At 42.2% G+C, this 14,781-nt stretch overlaps 1 protein-coding gene across 1 annotated transcript in view; it reads right to left on the bottom strand.

Annotated features, from left to right (window-relative positions):
- The window catches only part of LOC134565070 (E3 ubiquitin-protein ligase KCMF1-like), a 113,287-nt gene that overhangs the window by 52,894 nt on the left and 45,612 nt on the right, over positions 1 to 14,781 (bottom strand). The window contains exon 2 of the mRNA XM_063424447.1: positions 163 to 330. Within this exon, the coding sequence (XP_063280517.1) occupies positions 163 to 330 (168 nt within the window). The remainder of the gene's footprint in view (positions 1 to 162; positions 331 to 14,781) is intronic.

Raw genomic sequence — 14,781 nt, 5'->3', positions numbered from 1 at the left:
TATGCTAGAACCAAAGACAGAACAAGCTTTTTATCAGGAGACAGGAATTTCCTATGATTTTCAGCATGCTATTTGGAGGGGAAAAAGTTCCCAAGTAGTGAAATAAAATACAAGTTTTTACGTACTGCAAACAGCTTTAATATAAATTAAATTATTACTTACCAAAATCTACTCTTGTTAGTATGCACTGCATTGGATGGTCAGTTGTATGCCTCGTTGTTGTTGCACCACTCTCATAACAACTTGCACACAAATCGTAATCGTAGCAAATTAAACACTTGTATCTGCGACCTCGAAAATTTCCTTTTAAACATGCATCACAGCTGACACCTGTGAACAAAGAAAATTGCTTGAAAACAACAGTAATTTCACATTGGTTTAATGATACAGATTTGTTGCTATAGCCCCCAACAATGAAAGGAATTCAACCAAGAAGCTTTTATGGAGCTGATGCACAATAAGACTAAATTTTAAGCATATTTATATCTTTAAAAAGGCAGTAATCATCCTAAGTGAAAGTTAAAGTAAAATAAAAACCAGTCAAGCACTCAAAATGATAATTTGTTAGGATATGTCAGAGTCCAGGGCATCCCTCTGGTTGCCCTGGATGGTCCGGGACCCCGACAGGGGGGTTTGGGACCCTGCCAGGGGGGGTCTGAAACCCTGGCACAGGGCCCAAAGTGACACTGTCTTTGATCTCAGCCCATGGGAAAAATTACCAGCATTGCACGAAGAACTACAGACCCCATGAGTTTGATGTTAATAGTAGTTAGTTTATCACAGGGTGCAAATGGAGAAGGCAAGATGGAGGAATCAGGGTGTGGCCCTGTCCTCCTTCCTTCTTGTCCTTGTCCTCCATCTTCAGCAGTGGTGGTTCACAAGGGATTGGTTTAGGATAGAAGTGACATGTCTAATATAGGTAGCAGGTATTGGTAATAGACTGTAAATAAAAAATATGCTGTGGACGATGGTTGGGCCAGAGAAAGAGTACAAAAGGTCCAGCACTCCCGACCTGGGGGGAGTTGCTTCGTACTCTTGCCGCAGCAAGGACCTTTGCTGGGCACAGAAGGAACTTGGAGATAAGAAATAAACAACCTTGAGCAACCTGAACTGGAGAACTCCGACTCTTTCTTCTGCTTCTGGCATGGGCATTCAAGGAAAAAAGACTCTAAACCAATATATCTCAGGAATACCAACCCGAGAAGGATATAAATTCTTTTTAATCACTTTTTTTCCACTGTTTGAAAGTTTGGTTCAAAACACTTTCAAGGTTAAATAGAATAGTTTGTGAAAACAACAAAACAAAGTCCACAGCAGACCATCCTGCAAGTCACACAAAACCACACACCACCACCAACACTTAACACCACTCCTCCCTGGCTTTTGTGTTTATTTTTATACTTTCTAATACTTAAATTCTGAAGAATGCCAGAACCATTTTTCACAACATAAACATATCCGAGAGCAGAAACTTAGGTCTTCTATTTTGAACTACAAAATAACTAACAAAATACATCTTAATTTTATGTTGCATCATCTCTTCAGCTTCTCCCTTTTGAAAGTTCAAACTTGGTACTGTAAATCAATTAGTCACAGTGCTTGGGCCAGGAAAAACCTTTATTATCTTCTAAAGGTTTCTGCAATTTTCTCCATGTCATTTCGGTTCTCTCCTGTTAATTTAGATAAGGGCAAAGGAAGCATCATCATATTTTCCTCTGTCAGGGCTCACAAAAACTTCCATCATTGCAGTAGTAAATTAAAGGCCTTCATGATAATATCTAGTGTGTACAACACATGCAATATTTTGATTGAAGTCCTCCTTTAGGATCAATTTAAACAAGCTTTTCATAGTTCAGTGCAAATGCAGAAAATTTTATAGAAACAATGTTATTGGAAGAAAGCACCAGCATTGACTCCAAGAGGATTAGTATAGGAAGATCATCAAGATCTCAAAACTGCAAATATCCCAATGGTCATTTCCTAATTTTTAACTTTATTATCAGATAAAAATCTAGTATTAACACAACTCACCACTACTGCTTGTGATGTCAGGTCCAGGGAGCAAAGTTAAATTACATAGAGATGTTACAGATACATATTATAAAGTTGGCTTTTTGCAAATATTAAAATGAATGCTATATGTATAATGTGGGAAGGTTTTGCTGTATTAATACAGTTTCTTTTACTTCTGCTATTAATGAAACTTAGAAATAAGTAGTGTGATGAATATATATATATTTCTTAGGCTATAGGATGATATTAAAGACTGTTTTTGTAACATCTAAACCAGCTAAACCAGAGGATGGATAAAATCCCCCCACATTCCTGAACTGTCTTATCCAGATGAAGATTGCTGACCAGAGCTTCAGGAGAGGAATTTATTGAACCTATGCTATCAGATGGAATGGAGCCACTTGCAGATGGATCTACAAGATAAAATGGTTGGGAGGGAGTTGAAACTAAACAGAGAAATTCAAACTCAAGAGGAATGTTTGAATCATTCATGTGAATTTATGAATATGCACCAGGCTGGTAATTTTAAGGAGCAAGCCTTTTCGTTAGCAGGTGTGCTTTCTGGCTGCACACCAGGCACCCGGCTGTACCATTTTGCTTGTCTGTCTCCTAATTGTCTCTTTTTAATTTTTTTTATTAAACTTATACATTTTACTAAGAAAGTGAACCTTTTTTTCACAGAGGGAATTCTCACATCTCTCCAAGCTACTATTTCTTCATATCATTCTAAAATACCATGTTTTAATTTTGATAACCTGACACACTACTTTCATACCCTTTTATGTAACAGGAGAGAAAAGCATCAAGAAAAAAAAAGCCTCAGAAATTCAGCTGTTTTTCTTTTAATCCATACACTGCATTAATTAAATTATATAAAATTAATTCAAATTTTAGAAGTTTGACCCTCTACACCTTAAAAACAAACAAACAAACAAAAAAAACCCACCAAAAAAACCCCAGAACACTGAAAGATAAGAGAATGCCAAAGTGAATTGAATGCATCCTAATTAATCTCAGGTTTTGAGGAAAAACACACACTCCAAAGGGGTTCAATTATAAGCAGGGAACAAAAAGGGCAAACTAATTAAAAAGTTGAGAAAAGAATTCAGCTTCTTCATGAATTTCTGATTTACATGATATGACAATGACTTTTTAAAAACTTTTTAAATTATTTCCTATTCAGTGTGTGATAAATGATGGGGATAATTCGTGTTTATAATGGATGTATAATATAAATCAAGTTGTGCCCTTTGAAATAAATGGTAAAATCATACGAGACTGGGGGTAGACAGATTCGGGAATCGAAGAAGGACCTTGCCAGGAACTGGGGAACAACCGGATTTACAAGAGAAAAGGAGAGGGGGTCCGAGGAAGATGGGTCCTCTCCAGAGAGGGGATTGCAAACCACCCAACCATTACCACCAAAATGGGCCTTGCTCCGCCATCAGGGACACGTATCTCAATACCCGATTCCCAGAAGTCGTATCTAATATTCATCTCCCCACAGAAGAACTATTCAACCGACCGAATGGCGAGGATGAATCTCCATGAATATGAAGGAAAACTGAAGGGACAAAGAAAGCATGAAGTAATGCTCTGTCCCGCTAAAGAAACTGTATAAAAACTGGACTCACAGAACCGAAAGCATGAACAGGGGGAGCTACAGTGCAATAGAGGCCTCAGCTAAGGTTCACCCACTGCCGATCCCGGGACTTGACACTGATTCTTTGATTGTTGGCTTACCCAAAATTCTGTTCATTGATTTTTCTAAAATTAATAAAATCATTTATTAATTTGGAATTAGCTTTGCATTTATTACAAGTGGAAACAGTTTTCCTGCACCTTCTTCAGAATGGCCTCATGGAAGGGATCAGAAAAGAAAAATAACCTGGCTTATTTTTAAATAAAGTTTTTGATGAATTTTACATTAGAAAATAGCAAGGAGACTTTTTCAGTTTTTCTACTGTTAATTACCAATACACAAGTACATACGTGGACTGATAAACAGACCCAAATAATGACATTTATACCAGTGTACCCTCTTTTCACTATGAGAGTAACTATGGTTACCAGGTTCCGTTACAAAACTTGCTGCTTCTTGTCCTGGGTGACCCAAAATGTTATTATATTTCATCTCTATCTGTGGTCAAAAATTGTTACTGGCTCTTTAAGGCCCTGTGGCCAGAAAGAGTATCATGGGGCAGGCAGAGGGGTCCCTTTTTAAAGCCAGGTTGCCCAAACAGAGCTTTTTTTTTTTTTTTTTTGCTGGCATTTGCTCAATGTGGAGGCATTCCTTTGGGTTTCTTTTGCTCTTTTTTCTTCTGATCTTGGACTGCCTAGGGGCAAATTCTGGGAATGTCTGTCTGCACTGGAGGCTCTGGGCGAGTGGAACTGAGTGGCTCTGCTCCAGTCTGAGTCACCCCAGCCTGCCAGCCAAACGCCTTGCTGAGAGTAGGGCAAAGTCCCTTCAGGAGTTCTAGCCCTTAAATGAGTGTCAGTCATGAGATTATGCCAACTGCATTCCACGTTCACTGATGGAGTTGCCTCTGCTGGAGACATAGGAAGGGGGGGAGGGGGGCTAGTGCCATTTTCCCCTTTGTCTTTTGAACCATGTGCATGGCTGCAAAACACGCCATTTTGGGGGGGGAGGGGGGGGTGTCACTCCTCCAATTTAAGTTTCTCTTTTGATACCTATATACCTTAGGTCAAAGTTAAAAGGTGCTTATATAGCTTGAGTTATAAGATAACAATAAAACCTAAATCATGACTCTTTATATATCTATATAATCTGATATTAATATAACCTCTTCTTGGGGTGACTTTATGATGCTTGTATCCCCAGTTGTCTGTTCTGTTTATGTTGAATATTAAGTTCTGCACCTTTAAGACTGGTTCCAAGAGCGAAGCGGGGGAGAGAGGAAGCGTGCAGTTTGTTTTCAGAACTTGCATTTGCTCCCCTGCATGCTTCTCACAGACTGTGTTGTCTGCAGCATGGACACGCGGGAGAGCTCTCCTTTGCTTTTAGTTTCTTAGCTAGCTGAAGCAGAGAAGTTCCTCGGACTGCGGTTTTTCTTTTTCTTGGAACTGTTCAAATCTGCTCTGGACTGAAAACACAGAAAAACACCAGGAGCTCATGCCTGTGGCCCACCAGGGCCCGGGACACGGCATTTTCCAGCACAGGAGGGACTGATAAGAGACTGAGTGAGCTGAGCTACACCCCACGACAAGGACTTTCTGAATTTGCCATCTCTTCAGAACAGCATGAGGTTTTATTGTTTAATATTATTCATTTTTTTATGCTTGGGAATACTTTGTTGGTTAAATAAACAGGTTTTTCCACTTTTCTCCAAGGAACTCTTTTCCTGAACCAGCTGGGGAGGGGCCACTTGAATTTGCTTTCTAGAGAGACCCCATTCGGAGGTTTCCTCCAAAATTTGCCATAAACCAGGACAAACCTGAATCATAACTTTCGATACTTATATAACCTGAATCAAAGCTTTTTATACCTATATAACCTGATATAAATAACTTTCTATACAATTTAATGGCTAGTATATAGTTAAATAGTTGCTTAATGCTGAATAGACAAAAAAAAGAAAAAAGGAAAAAAAACACACCAGGTGGTAGTTTCAGAGATAGATAAGCATAGTACTAATGAGAAATTGGCAAATGTAAAGCCAATTAGCCACAAAATAAAGAATTTACACCGGTTAGGACTACACAGACCAAGGAACACCATAACTGCGCATGCTCCGAAGACAAAGTTGAAAAGTTCAGATGCAAAGAAGACTTTGGAAGCCTTCATCAAAGACCCCAGATGATCCCTGAATTGGGGAGGCGCAAGCGCAGTGCAAAAGAACTATCTAATAACCATGAGATCATACTATGTAAATTAGTTCCAGTGCATATATGATGAGGTTATAATGACATAGTAACACTAAGCAATACTTACGGTATAAATATACCACAGCACTTGACAAAGGTGGGTGAGTTAGGAGGAGGAATCCTCCTCACCTCCATCACTGCAATAAACAAATACCTGCTCTACAGACACCAGTCTATGGGGTTTTATTTCCAGCCTATCTTTTGGGCATCAGTTTTGTTCCTGGGGAGTCTGTGAGATTTAGCAATTTTCTATCTAGTGATTATTCACTGGTTTGTTTTTTTTTTTTTTTGCCCATTGCTGTTTTGCTTGTTAGTAAAATGTTGTTTTTTCACTTATATCTACTCACATGCAATTCTCCTTACTGGTGGAAAGGGATCGGTTAAAACTATGGGGAAGTAACTAATTTTAGAGCGTCCCAATTAAATTGTCTTTAAAGCAAGACACTTGTGGATAAAACATGGTTGGTTTTTAATGCAACAGTATGCAACTGAAAAACCCAGAAAAACACCTGGAGTTCACATCTGCGACCCACTGGGGTCCAGGACACCATTTTCCAGTGCCAGAGGGACTGATGAAGAGACTGGGCGAGCTGAGCTACAACCCATGGCAAGGACTTCCTCAATTTTGCCATCTCTCTTATGAACAGCAAGAGTTTTTATTATTTAATATTATTCATTTTTTATGCTTGTGAATACTTTGCTTGTTGAATAAACAGTTTTTGGGGGTTAGGTTTGGTTTTTTTACTTATAGAATTTTTCCCCATAAATTGCTAGGAGACTAACTACTGGGTACTTGTGAGTACTTGACCAAAACAAAGAAGTGGCCAAAAGAGATTGCAGCACCAGACTACACCTTTTGTTTTTGGGTCTCTGGGAGTTTTCTCTTGAAGGGGGGAGATAACGCGAGTTTTGGGGCAGTTTCTCTCTCTCGCTCCTGGCATTGGAGAGGATGGTCAGTCTTCTGCTTGCTGTGGGAAGAGTTCACTGTCACCACCCCGTCCCATTCTGGGAAATCTACCATCATCTGCTCGTGTGCCCAGGAATTCTGAGCTTGCCTCCTCTTGCCCTGCTGGGCCAGCCCTGCCCCACTGCCGCTGCTTCTTTGGCACTGCTTTGAGGCTTTCTGCTACTCTGTGGCCCCGCACTGCCCTGCCGGGACATCCCTGCTGTTCCAGCTACCATCGTGGAGCTCCTGATCTCATCCACCAGCCTGAGATTTTCCACCATTCCAGCTTGGTGCTCTCGGAGACCTGCAGGGGAACCGAGATCAGACTGCCCCAGGCTTTGTGAAAGAAAGCCCTCCAGGTTCCTGGTTCTGTTTATTATTAATGCTGTAGTTGTTTGTTTGCTTTGTCATACATACCAGTAAAGAACTGTTATTCCTATCCCCATACCTCTACCTGAAAGCCCCTTTAATTTTCTAAATTAGAATAATTTGGAGGGAGTGGATTTGAATTCTCCATCTCTAAGGAGGTCCTGCCCCTCCCTAGCAGGTACCTGTCTTTCAAACCAAGACAACAGTTTTATCCACTTTTCTCAAAGAAATTTTTTTCCTGAACCGGTTGGGGGAGGGACTGCTTGAATTGGCTTTCTAGAGGGACCCCACTCAGAGGTTTCCTCCCAAAATTTGCCTTAAACCAGGACAATGGATCAATCAAGAGATGCTTAAAAGTCCCATGACTTAAAGAGAAAAGGAAAAGGTTGTTTTGCTTAAACACACTGGACTCACTATTCTGGTATATCACACACTTTTCACCTCTGCCATGGCTGGAAATTTCAGAGAAGTTATCATACAAGCATTTTATATGCAACATGCCGAACCTATTAAATATATATAAAGTCCAATATTTATTCTCATCTTCCCAATCAAACAAAATTTATTCTTATGCTATAGCATTTGGCTAATCTCTAATATAAATAGATATGAGGAGTTAAGTATTTATCAGACTAAGATGAACATTTGATCTGATGTCCAGAAAAGGAGACTAATGCTAAATAATATTAGGTTTCAAATACCACCTCACACTGGGATTAATTTTTAAAATTACAAACAAAACTAAGGTGTGAAATCCAATAAAATAACCTGAATACCCAAAATTAAAAAATTAGCAGCCTTTCATGAGCAGAAATAACAACTTGCTTTCTCTTTGAACAGTAAAGACTTCTCCATTTGACTCCCCAATAATATTAGGAGCAGGTAAAAAAAAAATTGGACATTTCACATTTGTCTTACACAGGATACACAAGACTTCAGGGTTATGAAAAGACCTCAGAAACAGCATTTCAAGGACATCAGTCTGAGATAAAATTTCCAATAACTTGCTTCCTTTATCAGTCTTATCCAAGACTGGCTCTATCCTGTTTCAGTATTTCACAGGAAAAGCATGGAAATATTGACTTCCATTTAATTACTACACAAAGCAGAAACAACATTTTAATGTACATATAAAATAGTTAAAGAGAACATATCCACTGTAAATAAAGAAGCACTCTTGAAGACATTAGGCCACACATACTTTCTACTCAACATATACACAACAAAAGATAACAGATTTTAATTAGCATAAGTAACAGCTACGAAGTAGAGAGTAATAACTCATCTCTTCACAATCAAATTAAAATACATGGTCTATGGTCACCAAGATGGGCAGCTCCAGTGACAGCACAATCTGCAGCTGAGTGCTCTTGCCCAGGTGCACTGGAGGGGGGGTTCCTGAAACAGGGAGAGGAAACCTCAGGGGAGAGGACAGAGGCGCAAGGAGCTCACACCTAGTCTGACAGCAGCTGACAAGACCCAAGCAGGATTATGGGAAACAGGAGCCAAGCCCACACACTTACAAAAAGCTTCTCAGAAGCCCTAGAGATTAGGGCAGGCAAACAGGAAATGGCATGGCAGTTTGCATGGAATGGCACTGTAACACCACTGGCCTGACTAGGGAGCAATGGTATCTACCTGTCTGAAGGCCACAGCTTCTCTAAACACTGCACCTGCCTTGACTGACACAGCTCTGATGGGAACACACTGTTACTCAAGTATCAGGCTGCAGGATGTGCCCTACTCTTATGCCAGACAACAGTAGTGAGAACACCTGTGGGAGATGCACCAAGATAGAGGAACTCCTCAGTTTAGTAGCAGAGCTCCAACAGGAGGTCAGTAGGTTGAAGAGTAGGAGTCTGAGAAATAGACTACAGGAATTGCACCCTACCTTCCCTGGGACAGGCCTATCAGAAAGACAGGACACATGATACAGAGGATTCCCTATCCTCTCTCCACCTGGCAGAATGCAGTGTTTTAAGGGATATGGGGAATTGCAACAAGTTCCTGCCTGGCACAGCAGGCATGTCTCCTCCATGACTACCTCACCAAACAATAGGAGGACCGAAAGGTGGAACTGAACAATGATGAGGACAGTAGTTTACCTAGGTTAGAGATGTCATCAAGGTTAAGTCACCCTATGAACTGTGTCAAAACCACTTCTATAAAGAAAAAAAAAAAAAAAGATGAGTTCTTATCAGAAGAGACTCTCTTCTGAGGGGAACAGAAATTCCAATTTCTTAAGGAAAGTATGCTTCCTTCCCAGGGCCCAGCTTAAAGACATGGTAAGGAAACTTCCTATCCTGGTACAGCCCTCAGATTATTATCCATTATTGCTTTTTCATATAGGCAGAGATTAAGTTGCAATAAGAAGTCCAAGGACATTCAAAAGAGACTTCAAGGCCTTGGGACAACTGGTTGAAGGATCAGGAGCACAAGTAGTGTTCTCTATTTTTCCAGTTTCAGGGAAGGATGAGTGTCTTGGGGTGATTTTACGATGATACTCTATTCTCTAATTGTCTGCTCTATGCCCAGAAATGGTTGCTGTAGCTTTAAGGTGGGTCCAGGGGAGGCGGGGGAGCCTTGGGGCTCTGGTGCAGGCTTTCTCGAAAGCCTCACTCCGGGGCGTACTGGGTGCAGTGTGGACCAGTGTTACTTTGTTGCTTAGCTAGCTTGTTTTTTTTGTTACCTCAGGCAAGAAGTTGGTTTTTTTTCATTTTCTCTAGTCTTGAGGGCTGCGACAGCAATCCTTTGGCAGCTTTTGGTTTGTTTTTTTTTTTCTTGAACTGTTCAGCTTGGTTTTGGTCCAAGATCAGACAACTGATGGGAGCCGATTGGCCAGGACTGGTGGGGGAGCTGCAGGGACACCCTATCTCAGCCAGACCTCGGAAAAAGCCAACCCAATGAAAGAAAGGACCCTAAATCCACTAGCTTCACCTGCTGTGAAAAGGAGACCAACACCAGAGATTCACCAAGTTCCCATCTGTTTGTTTTGAGCTGTTGCGTGAACCTTTGGTTTTTTTCTTCCCTGGGACAGAAGCCAAGTGCCATTTTGTTCCTCCCTGCCACATGGCCAGCTGTTTTGTTTCTTCCCCTGGCATTTTGGGATTTTTTGTTCTGCTGTGAGTGGGTATGGGGGGGGGGTAAGGTTCTGACAATTCAATATCTAGCATTTATTCTTTTTTTTTTCCTGTGCTGTGCAGCCAGTTTGTAAATAAACAGTTGTGCAGTTGTGGTTTTTTTCACTTTCATCCACTACTATTCATTTTCTCATTGGCTGAAAGAGATTGCTGAACCTCTTTTCTTTAGAGGAAACACTCATTCCAGAAAGTTTAGGAGAAAACTTGTCTCTAAACAGAGACAAAATTTGGTGCCCAACTTGAAGGGCAGGAGAAAGTGAAAAAAATAATTACATTCTGGTTTGAAACACTTTGTATTGGGGTAAAGCAATCAGTGGTCACCATGCTGCTTGCCTTAATAATGGCTCTCTGGCACCTAGGCATCATTACCTATCTATATAGAGGGCAATTTTGTCCTTGGCATATGCCTTTTACAAATCAGGGACACGAATCACAATTGCCATATTGATATACTCAGTGCTAATAATTTATGGAAGTTTAGCAGAGGTACTGGGAGCTATTGAGGATGTGTATGGTCTGTTGTTTTTCCGTCCTGGTCTCGGTAGTCTTGTTTAGGGATTTATTAGTAATTAAACCCAGTCTGTTAGGGGAAAAGTAGGGGATGATGTTTCCCAGACCTTCATCTCCTTCTTCCCCTTCAGATCTGGCACACCACCTTTTGAGAATGTTCAGTTTCCCCTGGATGGTAAAGATACCACCATTCTGGTGTTTTATCTGGTAGGTTTCCTCTATATGTTCTGCAGCTTGTCTAGAATCAGGGCTGAGATTTCCAGAGAGGCTGTCCAAACATCTGCCCCAGTCATGGAAAATTCCGAGTGGTGTGGGGTGTGGGAGGAAATAGTCCAAACCCTGAAGGAATTCTCTGACACAATAGCTTGGAACTTCTCCCCTGAACAAATTCAGAATCCAGCTGAGGTGGGGAAATATCTGAAAGAAAATTGCAATGACAACTCTAATGAGAAGAAACTCATTGCAATGTGCTGGGCCCTGATTAATGCTTACCACACACTGCTAGATACTGTAGGGCAGCAGATACAGCCAGAGGGGCAGGAAGAGGAATTAGCAGACATCCCAGTCACTCAGGCTGCAGCTAAACCAGGCGGGGAGCCTAAGCCAATAGCAATTGCCCCTGTCCAGAGAAGGAAACAAAAAACCAAATCCATTCGCCCAGTGGATGATGATGGGGAGCCAGGATCCTCACAGCCAGCAGAGGAATCCAAACCAGAAATCATTACTGAGTCTTTGTCCATAGAAAGCCTTCGAAGCCTAAGAAAAGATTACACCCGACGGCCTGATGAATCTACATTAAGTTGGTTGGTCTGAATCTGGGACACCACAGGCAACAGTATAATTCTGGACAGCACTGAAGCAAGGCATTTGGGATCTCTGTCACATAATGTGGGGATTGACCAAGGGATGACAAGGGGGCCCAAAGCTCTCAGTTTCTGAACATGGCTCTTAAGAAGTGTAAAGGAAAGATACCTGCGCCAAGAAGATCCCCAGCTACAGCAAAGCTTTTGGAAGACCGTGGAACAAGGGATTCAATGCTTGGGAGAACTGGCGGTGATAGAGATCATTTTCTTAGATGACCAAACAATTAGGAGCCCAGACACGGTAAAATGTACACCAGTGATGTGGCTAAAACTTGCACAACTTGGGCAACAAGAATATGCTTCTGCTTTACCAATGATGAAGTGGAATGAAGGGGATGAGACAGTGAATACAATGGTGAGGAGGCTCCGGGCGTATGCAGACACTGTGCACGGCCCAACACATGCAAGAATCTCAGCTGTGGAAACACGTCTGTCAGAGCACATATAGAAAATGGAAGATAGGATGGAGGAGAATCACCAGAAACTCAAGAAGGAGCTTAAAGAGGACCTTCTCCAAATCTCACCGGTACAGACCAGGCGGGCCCCAGACGGTGTTAACATCCTGCCGCCGGGCTGGTTCCCCCCTCCTCAGCGTGGGCCTGGCAGGGCCAGGCCGGACCAGGCCCTTCCTCTGCTACAGCGCTGGCTGGGCCAAGCCCCGAGATCCTGACACAGCCCTAACGCAGCCTGAAATCCATCACTCTAACTGCTTCGGCCATCGCCAACCATCATGACACCTCTGCAGGCCTCGGGCGAGATATTAACTCTTTCATTGCACAGATGAAACTTGCAAAGCACTAATCCTCTCTCAAGTGAGAGAAAAGGACAGAGTAAAATCATGTAGAGAGATAACATGAAGACACTAAGGTCAGTGAAGAAGGAGTTAAGTCCCAGATGAGAGGAGAATGAAGAGATGCCTTAGTCTTAGGCTGAAATTCTTTTGCAAGGCCATGGTGATAGACTGTTAATACACTAGAATATCCCTTTAATTCATGAAAACAGTATGGGGAGATGGAGTATTCAAATTACAGATATGAGCAAAGGCATTCATGCTGAAGCAAGTAGATGTTAAAGTCGTTGTGATCTCATGAGAAGTTTGAACAGAGAAGATGAAAGTGATAAAGACCCTCTACCCCAAGGGAAAGAAGAAGAGGACCTCTGTTCCCAGAGATGAAGATGATCTCAGAGACAGATGAAGAGAACCTTTGCTTTAAACAGCTCATCCTTAAAATAATACCCCATAAGTTTGACATGGCCCACGAACGCAGCTGTGGAAGGCTGCATGAGATAAGAGGGACTTCATGAATACAGATTTCCAGGCGGCTGCTATTCGTGAAAATTGAAGCCACAAGAGAACTGTTTTCTTGTAGAGAAGTCTCCATGACATGGCAAAAGAGACTCCTCCCCCTAAGAGAACTGATGAAAGACTATTTTAGAGGTGGTCAACTGACCTAAGTCCTAAGGTTTTGTCTCTGTACACTGTCAGTAGGAAAGAAAAGAAGGTTGTGGGGGGAGGAGAAGTGTTCTAAAGATTTTATTCTGATTCTTATTATTTTTTTTCTTTCTTTTTCTTGTAGTTTTGTTAATAAAGCTTTCTTTATACTCCTTAAAGTTTGAACCTGCTTTACTCTTCTCCTAATGTTATATCACAGCAAAAAAAGAGTAAATTATTCTAGTAGGCACTCAACCAACCACATTATTTAGTGCGTGGCCAGGAAACAAAAAATTAACAAACCAAAACCACTACACCTGGCACATGAGAACCACAAAAATATGAGGCCTTGGTCGACACTGGTGCGCAGTGCACATTAATCCCATCAAGACATAGGGGCAGAACCTGTTTCTATTGCTGGTGTGACAAGGGGATTGCAGGATTTGACTCTGGTGGAAGCTGATATGAGCTTGACTGGAAAAGAGAGGAAGAAACACCCTATTGTGACTGGTAGAGAGGTCCCATGTATTCTGGGCATATATTTCCTCTGAAGCGGGTATTTCAAAGACCCAAAGGGACTCAGGTGGGCTTTTGGAATACCTGCTGTGGAGACAGAGGGCATTAAGCAGTTGAACACCTTGCCTGGACTATCAGAAAATCCTTCTGCAGGACTCCTGAAGGTAGAAGAGCAACAAGTACCAATTGCCACTTCGACAGTGCAGTGCTGGCAGTACCGGACAAATCGAGATGCTGTGATTCCCATCCACAAGATGATCCGAGAGCTGGAGAGCCAAGGGGTGGTCAGCAAAACCCACTCACCCTTGAACAGCCCCATATGGCCTGTGCGCAAATCTGAAGGAGAATGAAGATTGACTGTGGGCTATCATGACTTGAATGAAGTGACTCCACCGCTGAGTGCTGCTGTGCCAGACATGTTGGAGCTCCAGTCTGAGCTGGAGTCCAAGGCAGCGAAGTGGTATGCCACAATCGACATCGCTAATGCATTTTTCTCCATTCCTCTGGCTGCAGAAGGTAGGCCTCAGTTTGCTTTCACCTGGAGGGGCGTGCAGTACACCTGGAACCAACTGCCCCAGGGGTGGAAGCATAGTCCCACTGTCTGTCATGGACTGATCCAGACTGCACTAGAAAAGGGTGAGGCTCCAGAACATCTACAGTACATCGATTACATCATTATGTGGGGGTACACGGCAACAGAAGTATTTCAGAAAGGAGAGGAAATCATCCACATTGTCCTGTCAAAAAGAGCAAAGTCAAGGGACCTGCCTGAGAGATCCAGTTCCTAGGAATGAAGTGGCAAGATGGATGGCGTCAGATACCCACTGAGGTCATCAACAACATCACAGCGATGTTTCCACTGACCAGCAAGAAGGAAACACAAGCTTTCCTAGGCACCATAGGTTTCTGGAGGATGCACATTCCCAACCAATGACAGCCAGACTGAGTCCTCTCTACCTGGTTACCCACAAGAACGATTTCCACTGGGGCCCTGAACAGCAACGAGCCTTTGCCCAGATCAAGCAGGAGATTGCTCATGTGATAGCCTTTGGTCCTGTCAGGACAGGACCAGAGGTGAAGAACGTGCTCTACTCTGCAGCTGGGAGC

The sequence above is a fragment of the Prinia subflava genome (assembly GCF_021018805.1).
Source record: "Prinia subflava isolate CZ2003 ecotype Zambia chromosome W unlocalized genomic scaffold, Cam_Psub_1.2 scaffold_33_NEW, whole genome shotgun sequence".
NCBI classification, from domain to species: domain Eukaryota; kingdom Metazoa; phylum Chordata; class Aves; order Passeriformes; family Cisticolidae; genus Prinia; species Prinia subflava.
Note: the sequence above shows the minus strand (reverse complement) of the source record. Positions and strands in the feature narration are given on the sequence as shown.